General features: G+C 38.9%; 1 protein-coding gene across 4 annotated transcripts; it reads right to left on the reverse strand.

The window, feature by feature from the left end:
• On the reverse strand, nucleotides 1-24,652 carry kiaa0753 (KIAA0753 ortholog). Of its 4 annotated transcripts, none has more exons than XM_066664416.1 (17): nucleotides 24,276-24,652; nucleotides 22,632-22,934; nucleotides 22,277-22,532; nucleotides 21,698-21,804; nucleotides 20,778-20,840; nucleotides 19,498-19,719; nucleotides 19,040-19,229; nucleotides 18,550-18,784; nucleotides 17,896-18,057; nucleotides 16,668-16,757; nucleotides 15,715-15,802; nucleotides 15,233-15,301; nucleotides 14,744-14,920; nucleotides 13,692-13,767; nucleotides 13,061-13,181; nucleotides 4,930-5,148; nucleotides 1-2,028 (listed from the first exon to the last, which is right to left on the reverse strand). In XM_066664416.1, the coding sequence occupies exons 1-17, from the start codon at nucleotides 24,354-24,356 to the stop codon at nucleotides 1,890-1,892; spliced, it is 2,598 nt and encodes an 865-aa protein (XP_066520513.1). In that variant the 5' UTR covers nucleotides 24,357-24,652; the 3' UTR covers nucleotides 1-1,889. The 4 variants fall into 4 exon arrangements, with proteins under 4 accessions (XP_066520513.1, XP_066520494.1, XP_066520521.1 ...); XM_066664397.1 differs by lacking the exon at nucleotides 24,276-24,652 and adding an exon at nucleotides 23,295-23,391; XM_066664407.1 differs by lacking the exon at nucleotides 24,276-24,652 and adding an exon at nucleotides 23,295-23,391 and having other exon boundaries at nucleotides 2-2,028; nucleotides 17,896-18,054.

Here is a 24,652-nt window from a genome sequence, read left to right on the forward strand (position 1 = left end):
TATATCTGTGAGCAGATAATAACTATAAACCACGAAAGGAAGAGTAGGAAAGCAAACGATAAAATATACAATCAAACTGACATTTTTATATCATAATATAAATGTAATTTAAAATTGAATCAAGGAATAAACACACACAAGTGCACATCCTGTATAATGCAATGGCAAGAATTCACAGATCACAGTCAGAGGTGTATTGAAGCAGTTCTTCAGAATTTCAGCACTCTCAATACACCACCAGTAGAGCCAATTTTAAATAATCTTTCCCTATACTGACTGTAGAGGAACTGCAAGCATGCACACATACACACACATCAAATGTAAGAAAGAGCTAATTTACTCAGTCACAGTGTGTCCTCTGTTACTAACTTGGTCCCTGCAGGCCAGTCCAACATCTGGACTCATCCACTTCTTTGTCTCTCTTCTCCCTTCAGGACATAGCACGTGAACTCATTTAGCACTACTATTATCACCTGATACTTAATTACTGCACCTCAGTCTCACCACAATAGTGGCCATCACACACATCTAGGGGCAATGTGAAACAGTTCATTTGCTTGGTCCCCTGCGTATGGAAATTAGTCTGAGACAACAATATAAAAATAAAACACAAGCCTGAGGTCCTTGTTTCCAACTCTCTGTCTCAATGTAATGGTCTGGTCTTATATATGGAAGATAGATAAAAACTTATGAAATGCACTAATTATGGAAACCATTTCCTCAAAAGTATATGCAGGTCATAGCAACTGCACAGAGACATACCTGTTAAAAGCATGTATGGACATGGCTTTTTAGGTTAGAGATATACTTGCTGTTAACTACACGTTCGTGTACGCATCATGGCTGCCTTGCGTATCCTGTGTCGCTTGTGCACGTCCTCGGAAAATAGACACTAAGCGTGCGCCAGGGGCAGTACATGCGTAAAAGGTAGGGGCAGTGCAGGTAATCAACAGCATCACAATGGGAATGTTTTGAAGAAGGCTGTGTTAGTGCCAAGTCTACAATTCTCTAGCCTGCCCTCTAGTGGAAGCCTCCTGTTACAAGTGTAGCAGATAAGTAAGTATGTGAAAAGTAGCGTTCACAATGCAGATAGTTGTCTACGTGAACGCAAACTTGGGGAACACAATGGTGTATGTGTTCAATTGCACATACTTTAAAAAAAGAACCAAGAAGGTCTTAAAAAATTTAATGTATTTTCTGTATTCACTGTGTGAATATTTATCACAGTATTCCCTTAAATATGGCATTTTGGATTTGGTGGAACACACCATGTTAAAAACTGATGTATCTATGCTCCACACACAAATACATTATATATCCAAGAAGTTTGCACACAACTTCTTCTATTGTTTGTATTGCTAACAATCTCCCAGAGCGCTGGCAACAGAAAGGAATGCAGCTACTGCTCTTGTGGCTAAATGCCATCAATTTCCCAAAGATGAGCAAACATTTAAACAAATAATGTCCCTTGGTAGCAATTCTTGTGAGGCTGAACAAGCTCTGTGACATGTTGACAAAATCCTATTTAATCTATTAAAAACCAGTAATGCCTTATGTTTCGAGCAGCTACATGTTTTGTTACAACATTAAAATCATTTACTACTGAATCAGGCCACTTTGTTGTAGATACTCAGACCTAAAAGTATAATGAATGTACAATCAAATTAGCATTAGCTTGATTACACCACAAAAGCATTGGTGGAAGTGATATTCATCACGTCCAAAAAAAAAGAAATCCTGTGTGCTCCAAAGATACCCAAAGAAATATAAAAACTCTTTGACCTGAGTAGTACAAAGTAAACAATGATTTGTGCAGTCGCTTTCAAAACTCATCTTTGCAATAAATAATCAATAGCACACATGACAGAGTGTTCCTGTAGGTCCCACTGCTATGACACAGACAGAGAAGGGGACTGGACTGGTTGGAGAAACTCGGAGGTGAAGATGGCTTCTGCATACTCCTCACACACATTCTGGAACTCTGCTGCCACGTCAGCCAAGGCCTCATCCAGCAGCTCCTCAGCCAAACTGAGAGAGAACACAAAGAATAATAAACAACAGCTCTCTACTTCTGTTTATATTAGGACACAATGTCCTGAGGCATTTAATCCCCTGATGGACCCCATTAGAGCATGATGTTCTTTTATTCACTTGCCAACAATATTAGTTAAACTTAATTTAACTCCTGCATCTGTATAAAAATAACAGAACATGTTCACTTAAAACTCACAAAAAAAATCATTCATTCATTGTCTATAAGCGCTTATCCATTTCAGGGTCGCGGTGAGTCCGGAGCCTACATGGAATCATTGGGCACAAGGCAGGAACACACCCTGTAGGGGGCGCCACTCACACATTCACTCACGCCTACAGACACTTTTGAGTCGCCAATCCACCTACCAACATGTGTTTTTGAACCATGGGAGGAAACCGGAGCACTCGAAGGAAACCCACGCGGACACAGGGAGAACACACCAAACTCCGGAGTGGGACTTGTATCCACAACCTTCAGGTCCCTGGAGCTGTGTGACCGTGACACCGTGCCGCCCCAAAAAGAAATCAGTTATAAACTATTTGAAAATTTATATATAATTAAACAGCTGCTGAATTAAAAAAAAATATGTTTATGAGAAAGGCATATATATATCCAGCAATTTGTAGACACCCATTGTAATCACAAGGTTCAGTTAATTCAAGGGGCTCCACTTGTGGACCTACATCCATCTTATGACCGAATATCAGTAACTGACCTTCCTAATATTCTCATAACTCAAAAATTTGCACAGGCTGTTACTTCAGCAAAGAGGACTAAAATTCCAGTTAATGCTCTTGATTTTGGAAGAAATGTTAGATAAACAAGTGTGCCCAAGCTGAATTCACTCATTACAGGGAATGTCCACAAACTTTTGCCCAGAGTGTAGATATACTTTGTTGACATTTTGGGCAGACATGTTGTCTTCAGTACAGACATCCTGGGAGCTCTGACTGCGATGCGATGCAATACCATATTTAATTGGAAAGTAAATAAGTTTAATTATACACTTGAAATATATGTTAAATGTAATTCAGGATCTGAATGAGTTTCACAATAATATCCTTTTACTGAGTACAGTACAGAGAAGCACATCATGGTAAACAAGGTACCGTACCAATGTGCTGGAAAATATACCAAACTCATCTTCCCAGCACAATCTTTGTTTGGATAAAAACATTTTTACCTCGTTAAAAAGTGTATGTACTGCACACAGGCCAGGTGTAGACAAAAAGTCACCACAGCACACTGTCATGTGCCTTTTTAAGTCCCATTACCTACTCCTATGATGGACTGAAAAGCGGTTGTCCTCTGAAACAGCAGCCGTACTAACTCATGCATTTCACATCATCTTTTTTTCTACCTTAAGAATATTAATTTACCATTTAACAGCTAAATATAACTCCAAATCTGTGAAATGGCTTAAGACGTGTACAGTATAATGAGTCTCAATTGAGTGCACTCCAATTCTGTGAACCAAAGCTTTGGAAAGAAGCAAGTTTCACATTAGTGAGATTAACAGACTTCCTAACTCATTTTGTTCTTCCTCCTGTATTGATTTGCAAATGATTTCTACCATGAGTACTCCTCCCACACTCACACATATAGTCTATACAATGACAGGACAAAGTTCTCCAGTCTCTTCTGGGACCACTCTGAGCAGGATTTACAGTTTTTTTAAGCCTTGCAGAGATTGGTAAAGGGTGTTTAAACTTAATCAACTTAAGGGCTAAATGGACACTCAAGAGAAAAATCTTGCGCATTGCACCAACTTAAAAATTCTGTTAACTATGCTAATGATGTGGTGGGTGTACTAGAGTGTGCATGGAACAACAGAGACATTCATGCACACAGAGCACGCTCCAAACCGACCCTGCTGAATACACTGGAGCTAATATTTATATGTAAAACAGCACAATGTTTGAGATGCATTACAGCCTCCAGGCTGTGAACAATGTAAACTCCTACTGGTCGTGTCACTGTGGGAATAACAGAGGAAGCTATGACTAATTCACGGTGCAAGTTTTGGCTGCAAACACCAACAAAGAAGCCTTAAAGACAGGACTCAGGCTCCAAAACATTTGAATGATAATGCAGTCAGAATACAGAAATCAAAAGTTAAAAATAAGAAATGTTTAATTTTAAATAAATTTTGTCCAAATCCGAAACAATTTTACATTGTTCATTAATGGTCATATTTTAACTTACTAGGTCTTCCCCAATTACGCAATTCATGTAATCAAACATTCATTATTAGAGAGGTCAACATGGTTGAAGGAGAATGCTAACTGTCCAGCTCTGTTAAGTGCAATGCGCAATGCTGTCTGCATTGGTTTGCACTGCATAGAGTAATGAGGGCAGGAAGGGGCCAGGCCATCCACATGCAGACAGCGAGGTCAGTGCCTTCTTATACCATGGACAGCAGTATCATCAATGAGGACTGGACTCACAATATTCCAATAACAAGCAAATGCATAGAGAGTTGCTCCACTTTATTCATACTTCTAAACTTGTGATCAGGACACAAGTGTGAAGTAAGGGGCTGGTTATCATTTGCATATTTATGCACATTTATAAATTTGCATGCATCCCCCATGAAGCCTACTACTTGAGGTCAAGGATTCTACACAGCAAAACTGGCCTTACTCTTTGGGTCTGTACAATGCCCCCTCCAACTATTTCTGCTCAGGGTAATAGCAAGCATAACAAGGGATGTCACAAATGTGGGCAGTTTGTACTCTCAATTGGCACGCTAAACTTTTCAGGGCGATGTACTAGCGGCAGTTTGAAAAGAAACAATGACTTGACTGGCTTCAGTTGTCTCTGAGGAAGAATGTGTTCTCCTCCAGCCTGTGTTCTCCTTAGTTGTGACTGTGCTGCGAATGTATGTGTCTAACCTGTCTGCAATGGCCCAGGGATTGAAGCTGCCCACTGCCTCGTGGGACACCAGATGCAAGTAGGAATCATGCGCCTCCCTGTACTTCTGAATGTTCTTCAGCATGCTAGAAGGTACACTCAACCGCACCCCTCCTTTATTTTCCACTCTGCTTGGAAATGGATGGCTGGGAATAGGTGCAGAGGTTCCCTCGTCCACAATAGAACTTTCAGATACAACGCTGGAGACATAAAATATACAGGTTAGTGGTCATTGCATGTCATTAAGGGCTGTACAATATATTGTTTATTGTTTAATGTTCATTGTAGCATAATATTGATCTTTCCATATTGCATGCAAACATATACATATATTTTGCATAATTAACAATGTCCATCACAGATCATTTTTAGGATAATGAATGCTTTCTAAACATTAATGATCTAAAACAATGCGTTTTCAATATGGTCACTGTCAAAATAAAAGATTATAACACAACTAGTGTTGTATTTATCTGTTTAATATATCTTGAAAATACCAGCTGCTGCACAAAATCTCTATCCCATATCGGGCACTAAAAAGTATAGGTTTTATCACTTTTCTGGTAAAAGGCATTTTGCTTTAGTTAGGAAAATTATACAGCATAGAAAAAAAATTATATATATATATTTTATCCTTTAATAATCAAGGTAACATCACTAGGGTGGCACCACCACTAACTACTTTTAATGAGCTTGCCAAAATTTGGATACAAATACAAGAAAAACAAATTAATAGATGAGACCAGGTGGATATATTCATTTCTCTAAGAGCATTTACAAGTAGGGAGCACTGTGGGAAAGCACATGCCCTGCCAGTCACACAGGGGATGTAATTCTAGGGCTCAGCTGGGCCTTGTGGGTTACAGCTCCCTCTGCATCTAAATCAGTCATAAAGAAGCACAAGCACTCTCCATGGACAGATTTAGAACCTACACTGGAGCAGTAGTGGCAGTTCCAGTGGTCAGGGGCTCATCACCCTGCCCAGAGTAGGCCACCCCCTGGAGCCCTGGCCTTGACCAAATCAGGCCATCATTTCAGCATTCTGCAGGAGGACCACTTACTCCCTAATGGAACATTATGGGCACCATTGCTGCCATTGTGAAATCATTTGCCCTTAGCCACTGCAGCTCAGTGCATTCTTTTGTTCCCAAACTAAACTAACATCCTCAATAATAGGTCTCGTAGCCATCCAGGCATGCTGTGACACTTTAGGGAATCGGCTCTGACCACAGCCAAAGAGAACTCTTAATAATTCAAGCAGCTGTAAATTTCACACAATGAGAAGGTTAATTCTGTTCTTGTAATTGGCAGGAGTTTCATTTCATAAAGAGTTCAGGAAAAGTGCTTTCAACAGTAATATAGCCAAAGTAATTTTAGATTCTTTAGCCAGCAGTGTTTCCTTTTAACTTCTGTTAAAGAGCAAGGGAAAGAGCTCATGCAGAGTGTGACCATCTTTTGTAACATTCAGATGTTATGTATGAGTAATCTAAGGGTTAGCTGGCCATCAAAAGTCCAGCAAAAAATAGAATGAACTGGAAACTCAAGCTAAAGGTCTTGCAAAACACACATGAATATATCACTTCAATCAGTGATTCAGACTGAAATCAATTGTAGACCATTTTCTCTTATATTACATAGTCAATCAGCTGAAGTATGTCAGATGTTTGCTTCTCTAGTTTTGGATATATCCAGACTATGCAGTCACCAGTTTAGCATTGTGAAAACTACATACTCACAATATTACAAAACAATTCACAACTCGCACAGAAACAAACCATGACCAAGCTTGATGCAGGTGACTGTAAAACCTGGATAAAACATTCTTTATACAAGTCCAGTAGACAGGAAGATATCTATGTGTGATTTATATAAGCAGATGCTGAGCAGCGGCCAGTCTGACTTCTACAAACTACATTGGATTTTGGAGCTAGAAAGGGCCAGACGGGAGTGCAGAATGAGCCACTGTATCAAGCCCCATGGACGAGAGGAGCTGAGGACAAATCAATGCCACAGCCCAAAAATGGATGTGGACAACAAAGAGGTCTATTTAATGAACCTCTAAACACAAGACAGATGACACACTAGGCAACCTTTTTAGTTTCACAAGCTGCTGAGTAGTAACATGATGGAGAGAGTGCATGATGGGAAAACAACATGAAAAGGCAGTGAAACTTCTACTCTTCAACTGCCTAAAGGCCACGGCCAGGAGATATAACTAAGAGCACAGTGTGTGTAGGAGACTGACCTTAGAGCAGAGAGAGCGAGAGAGATCCAGAGAGAGAAATGCTCAGAAGAATGAAAACAGGTAAAATCAACACAAAGGCAGAGCAGATATGTGAGCTCTGTACTGATCTGCTGGGTGAGCCTCTGGCATTTTGTTTGAACCTCTGGTGCTCTGTATGAGCCAAACTAGTTCAAGATCATTCACTTTCTCCCACTTTCTCTGACCATTCTCTGCCTCTCTCGCTCAAGATGATCTAACCAACTTTCCTGAATCTCGTACCCACTGCAATATACACACAACTCATTTAACTCAGCACATTTAATCCTTTCTGTTAATACTAAGTCCATTTAAAGTATAGTTAGTAAAACCAATTAAAATAAGACATACAAGCTCACCAATTATTTTAAAAAAGTAAATGACCTTCTTAATATTTTATGATAAATGTTTTTTTTTTATTAATCTTAGGCAATAGTTATCTAATGCCAATAAAGTCAAACACTCTACCAAGGATATAAGCCATGTTAAATTGTGCTTTATGACATATATGTCATGGTATAATCTCCCTCACCACCACCCAATCCCTCAAGAAAATGATCTCTGGGTTGCCTTTAAAACAAAATGTACCCTTCATATACATACACACACCCAAAAGCTTCCAAATGTTAACTTCTGCTAATGTGACTTTATTTTAAGACTAAGTCACTTCTACAGCAGTGTAAACAGAATATAATAATTTCAAGTTTTCTTTATAATTCTCTAAAATATGATTGGTTCTAATACCAATTTGTCAGACCAAACCAGGAAAGAAAATTTGAATCAACTTCATTCTCATTCCTTCTCACTAGAGTGTTCAGTGATTAACAAAATATAGTCTGTTCATTCATTAATAGAGAAGAGCAGATGATAGCAGTGCAAAAGACAATCAGTACATTAAACACAGACAATAGACTATACAAATTCTAAAAGAATAACTCTTCGTCACAACACATCATTAACTACATGACCATTCTGCACATGACATTATAAATTAGACAGTACACAATAAGTTTTTGAAAAGCAGACCCACTGAGAGTCCACACCAACAATGTACACTAATGATATTTAACAGTCCTAAAATCTTGAGTTTGCCAGAGCCTTATTTCTAGTTCATATTTTGAGTACATTGGTATAAAAAAAGTGGTAAGGGATAACATCAAATGTGAAACTGAACTGAAAGTGCATATCTATGGATTTGAAGAAGTGGTAAACAAGTTGGTTACTGTTATTTCCGGTTCAGATGATCAGAGTAATGAAACTGCATTGATTTAAAAAAACAAAAACCCTGTTAAGTACAATAGCATCTGCCCCGTAAATGATAGAGAATTGTTAGTGTACAGATGTTGCATGTTGACAGAATGAGTGAACGTCTACATTCTAGTTGAACTATGAGATTGAGTGTGTTTGTGTGGGTTGTTTAAAAGCTGCGGGTGTTCCTGGGCTGAAGAGTGTGTGTTGTAAACACAGAAAATCAGAGATTAGACATCACATAATGAGCTGGGAGCACTAATCAGCAGCTGGGCCCAATATCCGCTCCTCCATATTTACTCCTGTAATCACCTCACTCTCTGCTTTCTGCACCTCTCTACAGCACAAGCAACACCCTCTCTCTCTGTCACACAAACACAATACCCCCTCTAGTGGCACCCCTCTTACACTAATGAATTTCTGCAGGATTTCACATTAAATTCCCTGCCAGGCCATGGCCTATGCTGAATGTGCTAAAAGCAGATTCCATTACCATAAGCCTCTGAATAATTAATTTTCCACAAGTTTCATCTCTGTATACCCCATGCCCTTACAACCATCTGTTTTAGTGTAAATTTGACACTTAATTCAGATGTGGCTTACATATTATAGTTTAAATAGGGTCATTCAAGGCATAAAGTCAAATTAACAACAAGAAGGAAAGCCTAAGTACATCTAGCAACAAGCAGAGAAATGTGAAAAGCGCAACATTCCTTAAGCTGCAATGGAATTGTTCCTTGATATTACAAAAAAACTCCATGAACTGTAATTAAGTGGCATATAAAACAAAATTAAAATAATGTATAAAACATCTACCAGTTTTAGACAAGAACCACGTTTTTTACATTTACGACCAAATCTGATAAAAACTGGCAAATATTCAAAGTTAAAGTGAGGCAAGTCCAACACTTAGAGCCTCTTCTCAAAGAGTAAAAGCAAAGTAGAGGACCTTGAGGGCATATCACTTTCATTAACTTCAAAAGCAATTACTCTCCTCCTTATCAGCCTAAGTTTAGCAGCAGATCGTCTGTACTCCAGCCAGCATAAATCTGCAGTGACGTGAGGCTTAGAAGGAAACTCACTTTGTAAAGCACAAGAAAGGACTCTGATGGAAAAGAGAGAGAGAACTGAATGACAGCAATTAGAGAAAGTAAAGTGTGAACATTACTATGAAAGTATCATAACATTAGACTGATCCATATTGGAAATGTTTTAACATTAAATATGAAAACACAGAAAATGGTTTATGTATAATTATTTTGCCTTACAATGTCACAAATGATTTTGATATTTCTTGAAATGCAGAATGCAAAACTAGGTCTGTGTGTGTGTGGTGGTGGGGGGTGGTGTTAGAGCTGTAATATTTGGTTGTGCAATATTTGACAAGACTGTGATATCATTAATACATGATGATATATTCAAACTTACATATTTTTGATTCTATGGATCTCTATGAACTACCTGATATTGTTCTGTTCATTGTTCTACAAATTTCTGACTAATGATAAATCAGCCTACAAGGTATATTCTGTAATGACACTAGCTTTCAAAGTTGCTTTTGAGTGTTAAATAAATACTAGTAACTTTGCTTGCATGTCCCCACAGCAGCTTAAGTTGGCAGATGCTTTACTTGCACTGTGCTTGGAGGTTGACTGTCATTAGAGTGGCTATGCCTTTAGTGCAGAACTGCAGTCCCTCACCCTGGCAAGGCACTTGCTCTGCAGGCATCCTAATCATTCCCACCACTGCTGCTTTTCCACACTAAAGTACAAAGTAATGAAGAATCCTCACATTGGGATAATATAGTGCAATCAGTATTAGTGCTGCAGCTGTAAGCCACTAACTGAACGGAAACATACTAATGATAGCTTTGGCTTGAAATTATTTAAAAGTTTAAATGCTTTTCCATTTCAGGGAGTTATGCTTTTTCCTATAGTGCATACAAAAGATGTCTTTGCCTATATACCTGGCCCATTTCTCCTTTAACTATGAAGGAAGAGCCATTTAAAATTGGCTTCACGTAAGTAATGTGGTTTATTTCTCAGTTGGCTGCCTGTCACACTGACTCTGTGGATCACAGATGTTTACTGACAGAAGGACTGATGTGGTGAATCAAACATAGCCATAAGAGGATTAGAATGCACTCTCCTTGTCCTTTTATCAAGTGTCAGGGAATAAAGATGATGCAGTAGACTCAGACAATTTTCCCGTATATAACACAAACAGCGCAAAAGGCTGTAGCTCCTCGGAGGAGCACCTGATCTGAAAAGTGCAGATTACATATCAGTGTCCAGAGACAGGGTCAAAATCTACAGGATACCCTCAAAGCAAAACACATATCTGCAATAACAAAATCAGAAACATTTTCTTGCTTTGAGGGAGTTTGTTGTCTATTGGATTAAATCCTTCAATTCCGAGAATTAATTTTAATGTTGTAGCATCGGACACTTACTTACATAATGAAAAAACCCTGAACCAGAAAATCTAAATATTGGGCACCATAATTAAAAAATATAAAAAAATTAAACATATGCAAACAATACATTTTAGTTATAGGACAACATGGTTTGATACAAAAAATAAAGATAATTCATGAGGAAGTATAGAAAGAATTAACCGATAATGCTAGGAAAAGTCTAGTACTATTATAATTATATAATTTATCCAACTATTTAAGACATGGCTGAGTAATTTTCGGAATATTCACAACATACAAAAGTATTAGCCAAAGCATTGTTAAATCCATATGTGCCTCTTCACTATGAACCTCTCTCTGATCTAGGTAGTGTATGCAAAACAATGTAAAATACATTTCAGTGAGGTCGATTTTTAGTGTAAATAAATTCTTCTGATGTCCGGATCCTACCACAACCACTGCGAAAAATCCTAGTATTGGATGTCTCTGCAGAATAAATGTTTTCATATTAAAATTCTCTGCATGGTTCTGGAAACATCTTAATATTTAATCATGAAGGGCAAAAACAAAAAACAAAAGGGAAGAAACTTTCCTTCAACTAAAACTTCCAGGAGTGTCTGTGATATAATTTTCATGTTGATTTGGCCCCTGATGGGATCTGCAAAAAAGCACTGGGTAGCCCCTTTTAACTCAGAAGTACGTATGTGCTTTATTTATCTAAAATAACAGTATCCATCCATCCATCCATTATCTGTACCGCTTATCCAATTTAGGGTCGCGGGGGGTCCAGAGCCTACCTGGAATCATTGGGCGCAAGGCGGGAATACACCCTGGAGGGGGCGCCAGTCCTTCACAGGGCAACACAGACACACACACATTCACTCACACACTCATACCTACAGACACTTTCGAGTCGCCAATCCACCTGCAACGTGTGTTTTTGGACTGTGGGAGGAAACCGGAGCACCCGGAGGAAACCCACGCGGACACGGGGAGAACACATCAACTCCTCACAGACAGTCACCCGGAGCGGGAATCGAACCCCCAACCTCCAGGCCCCTGGAGCTGTGTGACTGCGACACTACCTGCTGCGCCACCGTGCCGCCCTAAAATAACAGTAAATAAATAAAATACTTGCTGCAAAATCTCAGTCTAAACACTAGTGAGAATATTACACTAAAACGTGAATTTTATTTAAGACCTTGAAAAACATAAATGGGCACAAAATCACAGTTGTGTTTGGCTACACATGGATTTCTACAGCAGTTTTGCTGTTGTTGTGTGTGGAGTGGAAAGGCTGGCATTCATGATGAGCATCTGTGGATTTGAAAAATTAAAGCACTATGCATACTATAATTCAACTGTTTGCCTGAGACTCCTGCTGACGCCCATAATCTTTGTGAAAAGCTCTGAACTTCAGACATAAAAGTAGCACAGTGTTTTTACACTTAACGTTTCGGCAGGCTGAGAGCTCTGTACTGAGGCTCTACAGCAGGCAGGGATCTTTAATCTCTTAATGTAACTGTTGAATCTGGTCCACTAAATCTTGCTGACATGCCTGCTCACTTTGTCTCTTGGTCCCTTACTCTCTCTTTGCTCTCTCTCTCTGCATTCTTTTAGCATCCTCATTAACTGAAGAAGTAGCAGCTGCTGCCAGAGCCCTGGGCAAAAGCACAAGTCAGGCTGCCTTCTTTCTTTGCCTTTTCTCTTTCTCACTTGGCAGAGATACAGAAGACGGTCTGGGCAAATAGCAGTAGATATTTTAGGTCATTGGATTTTGTTGTTGCTGTTGTTTATTTCACTAACAACCATTAAATGGCAAAAAAAAAAAAAAACCCAGAACAACTGACCTGTGAGCACCCAGCCTCCTTGCTGCAAATGAACCCAAGACCAATTACTTTAAATGATAGTGTGTTTCCATTTCATTTGTCCCATTTATTTCATGCTACATCTTGCTGGGTGAGTGTTAGATTCCATTTTAGAGAGTTATATTTTTTGCATGCAATTATGTGTTTAATTACACATTGTGCCATTTCCATGAGTCACAAACTCAATTTGTGGGACAGCATTGATCAGTTTACTATTTATTACAGACAGTGAGCTAGCTAAATAATTTCCATTATCAGCTGCCAGGGACTAATTTTGACAGAGAGGAAGTATATTAAAGCTTGAGCTGTCATTCACTCACCTGGTTTCCAATGGCTTCAGCAGTATGATGTCCCCAGTGTTGGAGGGTCTCTGAGCTGGTTTGGTCAGTCTAATGGGTTGTGGGGTTGTAGGTCTAGAGCTTTCACAGTTTCTCTGGGTTCCTAAGATATCAGGAGAGAAGTACTAGTTTTACCAATGCTGCCACCTTCTGGACAACAAAGGGAAAAAAATCATTCATTTATTTTTTTTTCTGTAACTGTTTCATCCTGTTCAGGGTTGCAATGGGTCCACAAGCTACCCACAATCATAGGATGCAAAGCAGGAACGCATCCTTGACATGGTGCCAGTCCATAATAATCAAGAGTTTCAAAGTCAAGTTTAAAACCTTGTCAGCTTTAATTATATTAGACATACCCTTTAGTCCTAGATGCCTAGCTGTTCCACTGCCTCTGTATAACATTGCAGGTATAGCGTATGACATTACTCTAGAGCAATCTTGGGTGAAAATACTATATACATTAATGTTACTACTACTACTACTATTACTAAATACGCTATTTTTATAATTATACTAAAAGGGTGACCTTCTGACAAACCAAACTGGTGGTGCTAATTAGACCTGGCAGTCCTTCCTGGTCTTCCTGCTTTTCAGGTTCAAGTGTTGTACTTACTTGTGTCTTTTTCCCAGAGCAGTGGGTCAGAGTAAGATATCATGGCAAAACGTCTCCTCACTTCTTCTTGGTCTTTCTAAATAAATAAATAAACCAGTTAGAAATACACATTCAGACCTGCATTCCATCAGCAGCTCTATTTTATTAACAGTAAATGTAAATGGTAGAATTTACATTTTGTGAATGGGTCTTAAATGTCTACTATAATTGTAAAAAAAGTCACTATATTGTGCAAGCTGAAAAGCACGAAGACCGTAACAATACAAGCACTATCTGAAATTACAGACAGCAATGGAAATGTTACAAACGAAAGCATAACTTATACAAAATACTAAGGCTAGGGCCATCTACTGATAAAGGTTCTGTAATCAATAAGTTCATATTTTTGTCTCTAAATGCAGGAATAGTCGTAGTTCACGCACATAAACAGAAACACACACATACACCAACCAATGCTATTCTCTTGAGTGAACATCACACAGGCAATATTTTTCATACTTAATGCTAGTTTAAATGTTTAGCTACTGGGAGGATGTTTCACGCAAAGTTGTTTTATTAAGGATGAAAAAGCAGATTCAATATTTAATGCACTGAAACTCTTAATGCACTGCCTCAACAAACACTTTATTAGTCAATGTGTCTCAAAGATGAACCCCATATGCCTAAACAAATATTTTAAAGTTTATCAGCGACTCACAGATGAAGCCCTACAGTGTTACTTCAATCAGTCTATATGAGTTAATTAGACCTTCATTAAATCACGTCAGGTACACTAGTCTTCGTACCGCAGAGTCAGGAAACACATTTTGGTCTTCACATGACTACCATGTATTTGAATTTATTCTAATGTGAAATGGTGTTTACAAACAAATATATATTCAGATATAAATAGTGGAAATAATCCACTAATGCCTAAAACTACAGTGCAGTTCATGTGCAGATGTGTGATATGGAATGTAGATTCCTCAAAGCAGTAGAATAATGCATGAAAGCATGACAATGTGAAGGAATGAACGACTGTGTTAGTAAGGGAATTGGAAGAGTGAGCTGACCTCCATCTCCTCCATGCGCTGCAGCATCATTTCCAGTGTTGGCTCCTGCAGGAGTGTGTGAGGCTGAACCTCAGAACCATGCTCCCTTACCACTGTGGACACAGCTGCAGCTGTGTCTCGCAGCAGATTCTCTAGAATAGCTTCGGTCAGGAGATCTGCATTTACTGTAGTTTGAGCCTAAACAAAAAATACATCAGCATACACAAGAGCTATATTCATTCATGAAGAAGAAAAAAGACATGTATAAAAGAGAAACAAAACCATGTGGGATACGTCTCGCAAAGGTATCTTGGCATTAATATGATTCCTAAACCTTAGAGCTCTCATCACAGTGCTATCTACCAGTCAAGATGACTTTAACACTAAGATGCTTTTAGGAAACGGACCTTTCTTTAAAAGCTTTCCTAAAATCCTTGAGGTCCTTGAAGCACAATTTAAAAAAAACCTTAAGGGGAAGGAAAGAGGTAGTGTACAAGTGGTATTCCATACTTTATCAGCTTCTTGTTCTGACAGTTGCTGTCTCAGAGATGAAACTTTCTTCTTTTGTAATTCGCCCCCCTGCCAGACAGAGAGAAAAAAATCCACTGAGAGTCCACAACACAAAACACCAGTGGCTTCGTTTATAAAATGGTGACTGGTTAAAATCCTAATCCATTTAAACACATAAGGGGGTTTTGTTCAAATAAATTATAAATATGTAATGTCGATGAAGATGGCACAGGGGTACACTAGTGAGTACATCTCTGCCACACAGCTCCAGGGTTCAGCCCTCGCTTTGTGTCACTATGTTGTGGACATACATTTTTCAATTTTGTTTATTTATTTGTTTTTTTTTATTCTTTCTTGTAATAAAAACATACCAGCAAAAAAAAAACAATTACAGAAATAGAAACCAATACCCCCAAAATGATTTCGTTTTATTAGCGGTAAAGTTAGAAACTACTAGAAATTGTACAGATGCTGCCAGTTACCTGAACACAGTCCGGCAGAGGCTGAAGTCTCTCTCTAGCTGCCTGCTCTGATCTCTCAGCCCACTGTGTCTGAGATTCCACCTCACTTCTGTGTCACAAACCAAGAACCAGAACAAAAATGTAAAAACTAAAATGATGCCTGTTCTAATGGAATAAATTTTGCATGGTGAGGCAGGGCAATTTAGTTGAACCAAACGACAACACTGGATGCTCAGTTTACACACTGCCATCTAACATTCATCTTAATATATGGTAGAATATTTACTCTGGATGCACAGATATGGGAAACATGCTGATGCCAATATCAGGTTTTTTTTTTGTAGCATACATTTGCCAACACAGACACATATTACGATTAACTTACACTGCCTTGTACATCCATTATCTTGCACTATTGTTTACACTGCCTTGTATATCCATTATCCTACCTCCAAATCAGGTTATTGTCTTCAGTCAGTGTCCCATTGTCTCATGTATGTCTATTAGTGAGCTGCTGGTATCGTATGTCCTGCACTTGTCTTCTGTTTGTTCACTTTCATATATTTATATACTTAGCTTAGTTGAATTTAGTGTATTTTTGTTAAATGTTACTGCATCTTGGAGAGAAGAGTAATGTAATTTCAATCCTTTGTATGTCCTGTACATATGCAGAATTGACAATAAAACTTGACTTCACTTGACTTGATACAGATTTACAAAAATGTGGAAATTTGGCATATAACAACCTGCCTCAGAATTATAGAGAAATACAGCATTTTGTCGTCATCTGATAGCAGTTTAAAATATTGGTACATCTGTCCAATTTCAATCATTGTTGATGCCTGGGCAGAAGGCAGGACTAAAACCACTGGGGAAAAACAGCAATAACTAAATTACACCACCTCCCAATATACTCATGTCCAAACAGTAGATTTAATTCATTTACAGATCATGACTCATAACAGTAATTTTACCTGAGCCTTTTAATACACTCAGTTTCCTCTTTGCTGAGTGGATTTAACTCTCTCAGTCGGTCTTCTGTTATCCTATCCAGCCAGCCTTTCCTGATTTAAGCACACATGTGTACACACAAACACATTTTTTACCTAACCTTAACTTTTTACACTATAATTCCAAATGTTTAGACTCATCTTATAATTTGGAAATTCAGAAAGTGTACCCAAAAAGTACACCCATGTTCATCTCTGTACATACAGCTTATATACACTGCATAGAATGGCATAAAGAAGTAGGACACACTGTAGCAGCTACACATGAGCCTAAGATCACCATGCCCTATGTCAAGCATGGGATTAAGGCATTTAAATCACCTTAGCTTTTGGCTGAGTAGCAGTGCACTCAGTTTATTCAGTAAATTGAAACTTATGAGATGATCCAATATTAGTACCAGGCTGAATGCAATTTCTTAAATTCTCTAAGAAATATTTTAACAGCACATGTCCACAACAACAACAACAACAACAACAAAAAAAAAAAAAACACACACAACAACTCATATTTGCTCTGGGACAAAAGGAGTTCTGTATCATGAACAAAAGCTAATACACCAATATTACACATTTGTCATAAGCTAATGTGTTAGCCCCAAGATAATGAACTAGACACAAATTAAGATTCTACAGAATACAATAGTATTGTTGTTCCATCCCAATCAATCCATAAATGCTCAGACTATCTATTTAGAGGCTCTTAACAATGGAAAACTTAGTCAGAGATGTGTTCAATACTGCCATGACCACAAAGGTTTCAGCATAAAATGCAAATCACTGGCCAAGTGCAGTAAAATTATTTCAGTCAAGCAAGGCCATGAAATATTTTATATTTATAATTTGAACAGATTTAAATTGCGTCAGACCAAATTAATGTGCAAATTTTAGCAGGAATCTACAAGTAATTTATCCCGAAGACTCATTGCTAACTGGAACTGAACCTATAGCCGGAGGCTTCCTTTCAAGTACAGATCATCAGCCACAGTTTAAAATGAATGAATAATTGTAATGACTTAAAATACTTCCTTGGGGTAATAATCAAATTAATTGATTTTCAGAGGCCTCTGAAAAGTTAGAAATACATTCAGAAACACAGTGTTTCTTTTTGCTTTTAACAACGTGCATCCACAATGCATAATTTGGTCTAAACACCAGCTCTGCCTTCAGATAAACTTTGTAAACTGTGTCTAACCTGAGGGCCTCAGTTTGGACTTGTCTCTGGTTTTCTCCAGTTACCCCCTGCTGAGTGCTGCTCTTGCCCTGTCCCTGGCCTTGGGACTGCAGTGAGGGCTGTGAAGAGTTTTTTGCTGGTGAAAAGAGACATCTGGGCTCTGGCCTGCTTGATACAGCTCTGCTAAACACACACAGAAAAGACACACACCCACACACACACATATACACAAGTTCAGATCAATCCATCTTAAACAATGAGATAACGGAAAGAAGGGATATGCATCAAACATAGTTTAAAATCTGAAATGACTCTTTAGGCATTGGATTGAAAATATGGAAATAATTAAATAAAAGTGGGGGGGGGGGGAGAGCATCCGGCATAAAATTTACTTTCAATTTTCAGCATTGTCAAGTTTCAGAGCAACACACCATGCACCAGTGTGCAACACTAGACCTATGTCCATAAATACATCTATACATATACATTGTGTACATATACACCACCAAGTGGACATAAAATAAACTGCATCAGGAAAATGATCCATTATTACCAGTCAAATAACTATGTGCTAATTAATTCTCACAGATACTACAACTTCCAAATCAGAGTTCACAGAAAAATCACTTGAAGTGAGTGTATGCAAAAAAAAGCAATATGTATTTGTGTACAAACCGCTGTTTCGTTATGGAATGAGGTGAGGTTGGGATCCAGGGCACAGAAGTTTCTCTCTGCGGTAACTGACTTTCTCTAAGCCTGGATGAAACCGTGGGCTGCTGGAAGCCGACATTCTCTAGCTCTCGTAGTTGCCTTTGGTGTATGACACTCTGGATTCCAGTCTTCAAAACCTCACTGCGTTCCTGCTCCAAGAACCGGATTGCTCTGTGGGGCCTCCTGGCCACTTTCCTGCCTATCAAAATTTAAGCCAAAAAAAATAAGAAAAAAAATAAGAAGAATAACAACAAGTTTTCATATGAAAGAGGAAGAACACCTTTATATTAAGTTTAAAGGCTGTCAACTTATGACATTTAAAGATGTAAAAAAAGAATTACTTCTTAGATCAACTTATATGAACTAAAGGAAAGAACCCATTTTTAATTATCTCCAAGTAATAAACATTCAAATTGAAAATAATAAATAAATAAATAAAGAGATCATTGCTCACCGGCCAAAGTCTTCTTTGTTGGTGCCAATTTCTTCAGCCCTCGAGGAGCTTTTGCAGGCAAGGGTGGAGGAGCACGAGGAGGGGACACACTGTGAGCTCTGGTTGGTGACCTCTCTCTAGCAGGGGAAGCACTCCTTATTCGTGAATCTCTCTCCTCTACTGTCTGCTTATTTAGAGCTAAGTCCAGGGTCTAAGTGGTAATAGTAAGAAAAAGACAAAATCACAGATATAATACAAGAAATCATATTGCCCCTACACTTTCTGAGTGACTGCAGTTTTTAAGAATAATGACAAACCACGTAGAGCACATGATAAATAGTTCTTTTTCTTTGTTATGTTAAAAGCATGTTGACAAAGAAAAAAAGAACACTATGGTTATTATTATTTATCAACACAAATCTTACATCACAAGTTTGATTTAGCAGGAAAATGCAAACAACAGTAAGGTCTGGCATTACCTCTAACTTTTCCAAGATGTCCAATGTGGTCTCTGGTACAGCTGAGCCCAGGCCCACCTCCACCTTGGCAGAGCAGAGAGAGAGCTGGCGGATGAGCTGGCCCAGCTGTTTGCACTGAGCAGGTACTCTGCTTTCCGCAGGGTCTGACAGCTGGTTCATGAACACCTGCATGGCTCGGACAGCCCCTCGATGAGCTGCTGCCAACCGATCCACTGCCCTTGACTATTAAGACACAAATAAAGCAAGCCAATGTACACCACAAGTGATTTTTAAACCATTACTGTTGCACAGCAGAGGTTAAAAACAAAATCGCCTTATACAAATGTTGCATATTATACATATGGTAAATGTACCTTAGTGTCATACAACAATCCATTAACAAACCATTTTGATTTCTTGCCTGAGAAAAATTGGTACCACTTTAAAATAAGACTACAACTAAAAGGTTTATTAATAGTTTAAATAGATACATTTAACTAAGGTTGCACGACAGTAATCTTTTTTTTTTTGTCTATTATTGAACGTGTCAGATAACTTTCTGAAAATGTCAAGATCAAGAATAAGCTCAGACCTGAGAATGGGAATTCAGTCATATCATAAGTTAAGGTACACACCACTTTATCACTTATTAACATATATGTGCTGAAGATGACAGGCTTAATATTGACTGATGGAGAAGGCAAGGTATGGCCAGTACCTGGCAAGATCTGAGGTTTAACAATGCAGTGTAGATGGATGTGGGTTCACTATTTTGCAAACAACAGTTCACCGTTGGTTGCCCTTTCTATGTTATAACTGATTATTAATGACAATTCATGTATTAACAACTTAAATAATTACTATTAATAAAGAGATCTGAAACCATTTATAAATAAGTGTAGTCTTATTCTGAAAGTGGTTCTGAAACATTTTTAATATTCTAGGGTTTTGTTTTGTTTGTTTTTTATTTTTTGTTTTTTGGGAGGGGTTATTGTTTTTTTTTTGTTTATTGTTTTTTTTTTTTTTTTTTTTACATTACAGGAATCTAAAAAATATAAGCGAGAACATTAAGTTAGTATATTTTATAGCTATTAAAAGGTACAGAATGAATTCACATTTAAATGCTATTCAATTTGCTTCCACTAGCATTTCTTCAAATATAAAAATGTATATTTAATACACTGAACCAAGTATGAACACAGCTTGTGTTTTCAGCAAGATTCAGGTGATTTTAAATTTCAAAAGGCCCATATTCTTGTCTGTACATCCAGAATGTCTTATATACTAGATATCAAACTTACCTTCTTTGTGTGTCTTGCACTCTGAGATCGCAGTTTGTCTATATCCTCCTGAATTTCTTTCACCTGTATATGAATAATAATACATATCATTATACTATTCATTTGTAAAGCCTTGGCCATGTTAAGTTCACACCCAATATGTTCACTTTTAATACATATTAACTACAAGCAATGAAACATTATGCCTGCCACATTTATTACATAATGGCACAATCTTAATTTTCTGTTTCATGTTTTGCAAGTAACTGCATTTTAATATGTTGTTTTAAGGCAAAGGGCAGCACGGTGATGCAGCAGTTAGTGTCACAGTCACACAGCTCCAGGGTCCTGGAGGTTGTGGGTTCAAGTCCTGCTCCAGGAGACTGTCTGTGAGGAGTTTGGTGGGTTTCCTCCTGGTGCTCCAGTTTCCTCCCACGGTCAAAAAAAAAACATGTTGGTAGGTGGATTGGCGATTCCAAAGTGTCTGTAGGTGTGAGTGTGTGTCGCCCTGTGAAGGACTGGCACCTCCTCCAGGGTGTGTTCCTGCCCTATGCCCAGTGATTCCGGGTAGGCTCCGGACTTACTGTAACCCTGAACTGGATAAGAGAATGGATAAGAACTGGATAAGAGAATGAATTAATTGATTAATGTATTGAGGCAAATGCATGTAAACAAAAGAAAGCAGATACAAACATTCTTACTTTTTAGTTAGCCAGATAATATTAGCCTAATATTATTATGTCTTTCTCTTATGTATGTAGTTGCATGTAGTTGCACACAGTGGTTTAGCGTTCTTGGAAATCTGATGACTCTCGTGATGTACTCAGTCTACCGTGATGTAATATATCACAATAATGCTAACATACTCTTATACTACAAAGTTGGATGCCCAAATAAAAACAATGCAAATTGATACTAATTCAAATTGTCATCATAACAACCTGCTGCTGTAATACATAGATGATCCGTGCAGAGCGAGCAGCCTGCTCTTGCCGGCGGATTTCCATCCTGCGCTTCTCATCTGGCTCCACACATTCTACCAGTCTTCCTGGAGAAAGCAGAATACACATGCAGTCATAGAATCTATTACTATCTATAGAATATATAGAAATATTGATTGATAATAAAATGGCTGGGTGGCACGGTGGTGCAGCAGGTAGTGTCGCAGTCACACAGCTCCAGGGGCCTGGAGGTTGTGGGTTTGATTCCTGCTACAGGTGACTGTCTGTGAGGAGTTGGTGTGTTCTCCCCATGTTCGCGTGGGTTTCCTCCGGGTGCTCCGGTTTCCTCCCCAGTCCAAAAACACACGTTGGTAGGTGAATTGGTGACTCAAAAAGTGTCGGTAGGTGTGAGTGTGTGAGTAAATGTGTGTGTGTTGCCCTGTGAAGGACTGGCGCCCCCTCCATGGTGTATTCCTGCCTTGCGCCCAATGATTCCAGGTAGGCTCTGGACCCACCGTGACGCTGAATTGGATAAGCGGTTACAGATAATGAATGAATGAATGAATAAAATGGCTTTACCCCTATTTGCCAGCTGCTCTATCCTTTGGATGTATGTGGCAAGTTTATTCTGAAGCTTGCGGATCTCTCTGCCAAGTTGTGGCTCCCGGCTGTTAGCTTTCATGCCTGGGTCTCTGGTAGGAGGAGACTGACCTTGGTCAAGCTTAGTTGTCACAGACAGCTTTTGAGGAGTATACACAAGCACCTGGGAGCCAGACTTTGCTGGCCTTTTGGGGCTGCTTGTCCTATGCTTTCCTTCAGGCGGTGGAGGCTCTTTCTAATTTTAGATTTAAAAAAAAAAACACACAAAATGGACTAACATTTCCTTGACAAGGTTAATATTTGATGAAAAATATTAATTTGCATTTTGACTCACTAATACATGTTGACTGGCTTTGTTATTGTGGTTATCTGGACTTGGAGACCTCTCCAGGGATATATGGGATAAACTATTCATGGATTCTTGACGTTTCCTTCTCAAATCTCTTTTGGCTAGTTTCACCGCAGCCTGCAGACGCTCCTCTGAGAGAACTGAGAGACATAAGGAGCTGTTACAGCTCTCCCCATCATCCTGTCTTTCTCGACGAGGCACAAGCTTCTCAATCACTATTGGAGCCGGAGGTGTCACGCGGGTTGCCCGGTTCAGGACACTGCTTGGCATGGCCAGATTAAACAAAAGCTGTGGAGAGAAGTCAAAGTAGGGAGGAGATAGAATGTATGCCATTTTCATTTTTCACTTTTCAAGACGTTCATATAGAAGCTGAATAGTTAAATATATTGCAAAATGTGAAACATAATATGAAGCATATTTTTTTACATTACTCTTATTAAACGTATTTTCCACTTTAAAAGTATTATTTGCTTATTTAATAAATACTTTTTTACTAAATGGAACATGCTTTATGATCACTGTAGACTGATACAATGAAATCTAAACTCTGCATTTATCCCATCCATGGCAGTAACCACACACACACTAGTGATTGGTAGCAGTGAACACACACAAATACCCAGAACAGCAAGTAGCCATCCTCTGCACCTGGGGAGCATTTCGGGGGTTAGGTTCCTTGCTTGAGGGGCACTTCAGCTGTGAGTGTGCCTGCCAGTTATGGGGATCGAACATGTAACCTTCTAGTACCAACCCCACTCCTGTAACAATTAGGACATGGCTGCCTCCAATAAGCTGATCGCTAGAACTAATTGAACCATTATCCTAGCAGCTTGTCTACAAGGTCATTAAGAAAGAAGCTTGAATATAATTTCCTTGAAGACTGCTATTATGGAAAACCAAATCTGTTCAGCACTGGCTGAACCAAGCCATCAGATAACCTGTGGCTTCTGCCACTGATGAGTGCCAGTTGCTTCTGGTTAACTGGTAGCTCTGATCTGCTACCAGTTGCCACTTGCAGTTCCCACTGGCTGACTAGCAGCCATCAATTGCTTAATAGCTGCCTTTGGCTAAAGAACAGCTGAAATTGTCGAATGGGTGTAGGAATGACAAGTAGTTTACTAGAAGTTGTCAGTCAGTGGTTCTTGTTGTAATTTAGATACATGGCAGCTTCTACTAACAGCCTGCTACCTCTAACTACAGTTTGTAGCTGCCAAAGGCCGATCCCTCCTGCTGCCCGTTTTATATTTTCATTCACAATTTCATGTTACAAAAATTATAATTAGAAGCTGCCAGTTCTTCTGCCAGTGGGGTCTGAAAGTGTGAAATTGGGGTTCAATCTCATTTGGCAGCTGGCAGCAGAACAGAGCCACTAGTTAAAAAGAGGCAGCTGCCACTGAATAAGAGGCACAAATATATTGCTATCAGTCAGCTGCCAGTGGCTCACTGGTGGCTAACTTCTGCTTCAAGCTGCCAGTTAGAGGCTGAACCAGTTTCACACTTTCGGACCCCCCAGTTTCTCAAAGTGTGCCCAAGGAAGGTAAACCGATAAGCTGCTGCTTCCTGTTGTTCATCAAATATAATCAGAAGGTGTGTAAAGAAAGATGTTCATCTTATAAACGTCTATCTTACCTGCGTTGGCGCGCCATGGCTTCTGCTCACACTGTGTTTTGTTTTCCAGTCACTGCTGTTCAACAGTTCACCAGCTGCCATTGTGGTGGTCAGACGGGTAGACACCGTAACAAAATTATTTACGAATCATTTCCATTGGTCAGAAATAAACCTGGTTACTAAAAGGACAGAACAAATCAAAGTCATTCTGCTGAGATACGCAGCTTATCAGCTCGCTAACGCTTAAAACCACAGGGCTCTCTATGAGAAACTGATGCACACGCCCAAATCATAACAACAGCAAGAGGCTCGACTGGTTAGTGTTCTAGTTAGTGTCAGACAGCTCCAACAGTGAGGTGATTATTAAGCGTTCAGAGGAAAGCTTCCAACAGATAAAA

Source organism: Hoplias malabaricus, chromosome 1 (assembly GCF_029633855.1).
Source record: "Hoplias malabaricus isolate fHopMal1 chromosome 1, fHopMal1.hap1, whole genome shotgun sequence".
In the NCBI taxonomy this organism is placed as follows: Eukaryota; Metazoa; Chordata; class Actinopteri; order Characiformes; family Erythrinidae; genus Hoplias; species Hoplias malabaricus.

Coding starts and splice junctions, on each gene's coding strand:
- kiaa0753 (XM_066664397.1), bottom strand. CDS start 23,378: ATGTTCGATCCCCATAACTGGCAGGCACACTCACAGCTGAAGTGCCCC. Junction 15,302..15,714: donor CTCTGCCGGACTGTGTTCAG/GTAACTGGCAGC, acceptor TCTGTCTGGCAG/GGGGGCGAATTACAAAAGAA. Junction 13,182..13,691: donor GCTCTGGGAAAAAGACACAA/GTAAGTACAACA, acceptor CTGATATCTTAG/GAACCCAGAGAAACTGTGAA.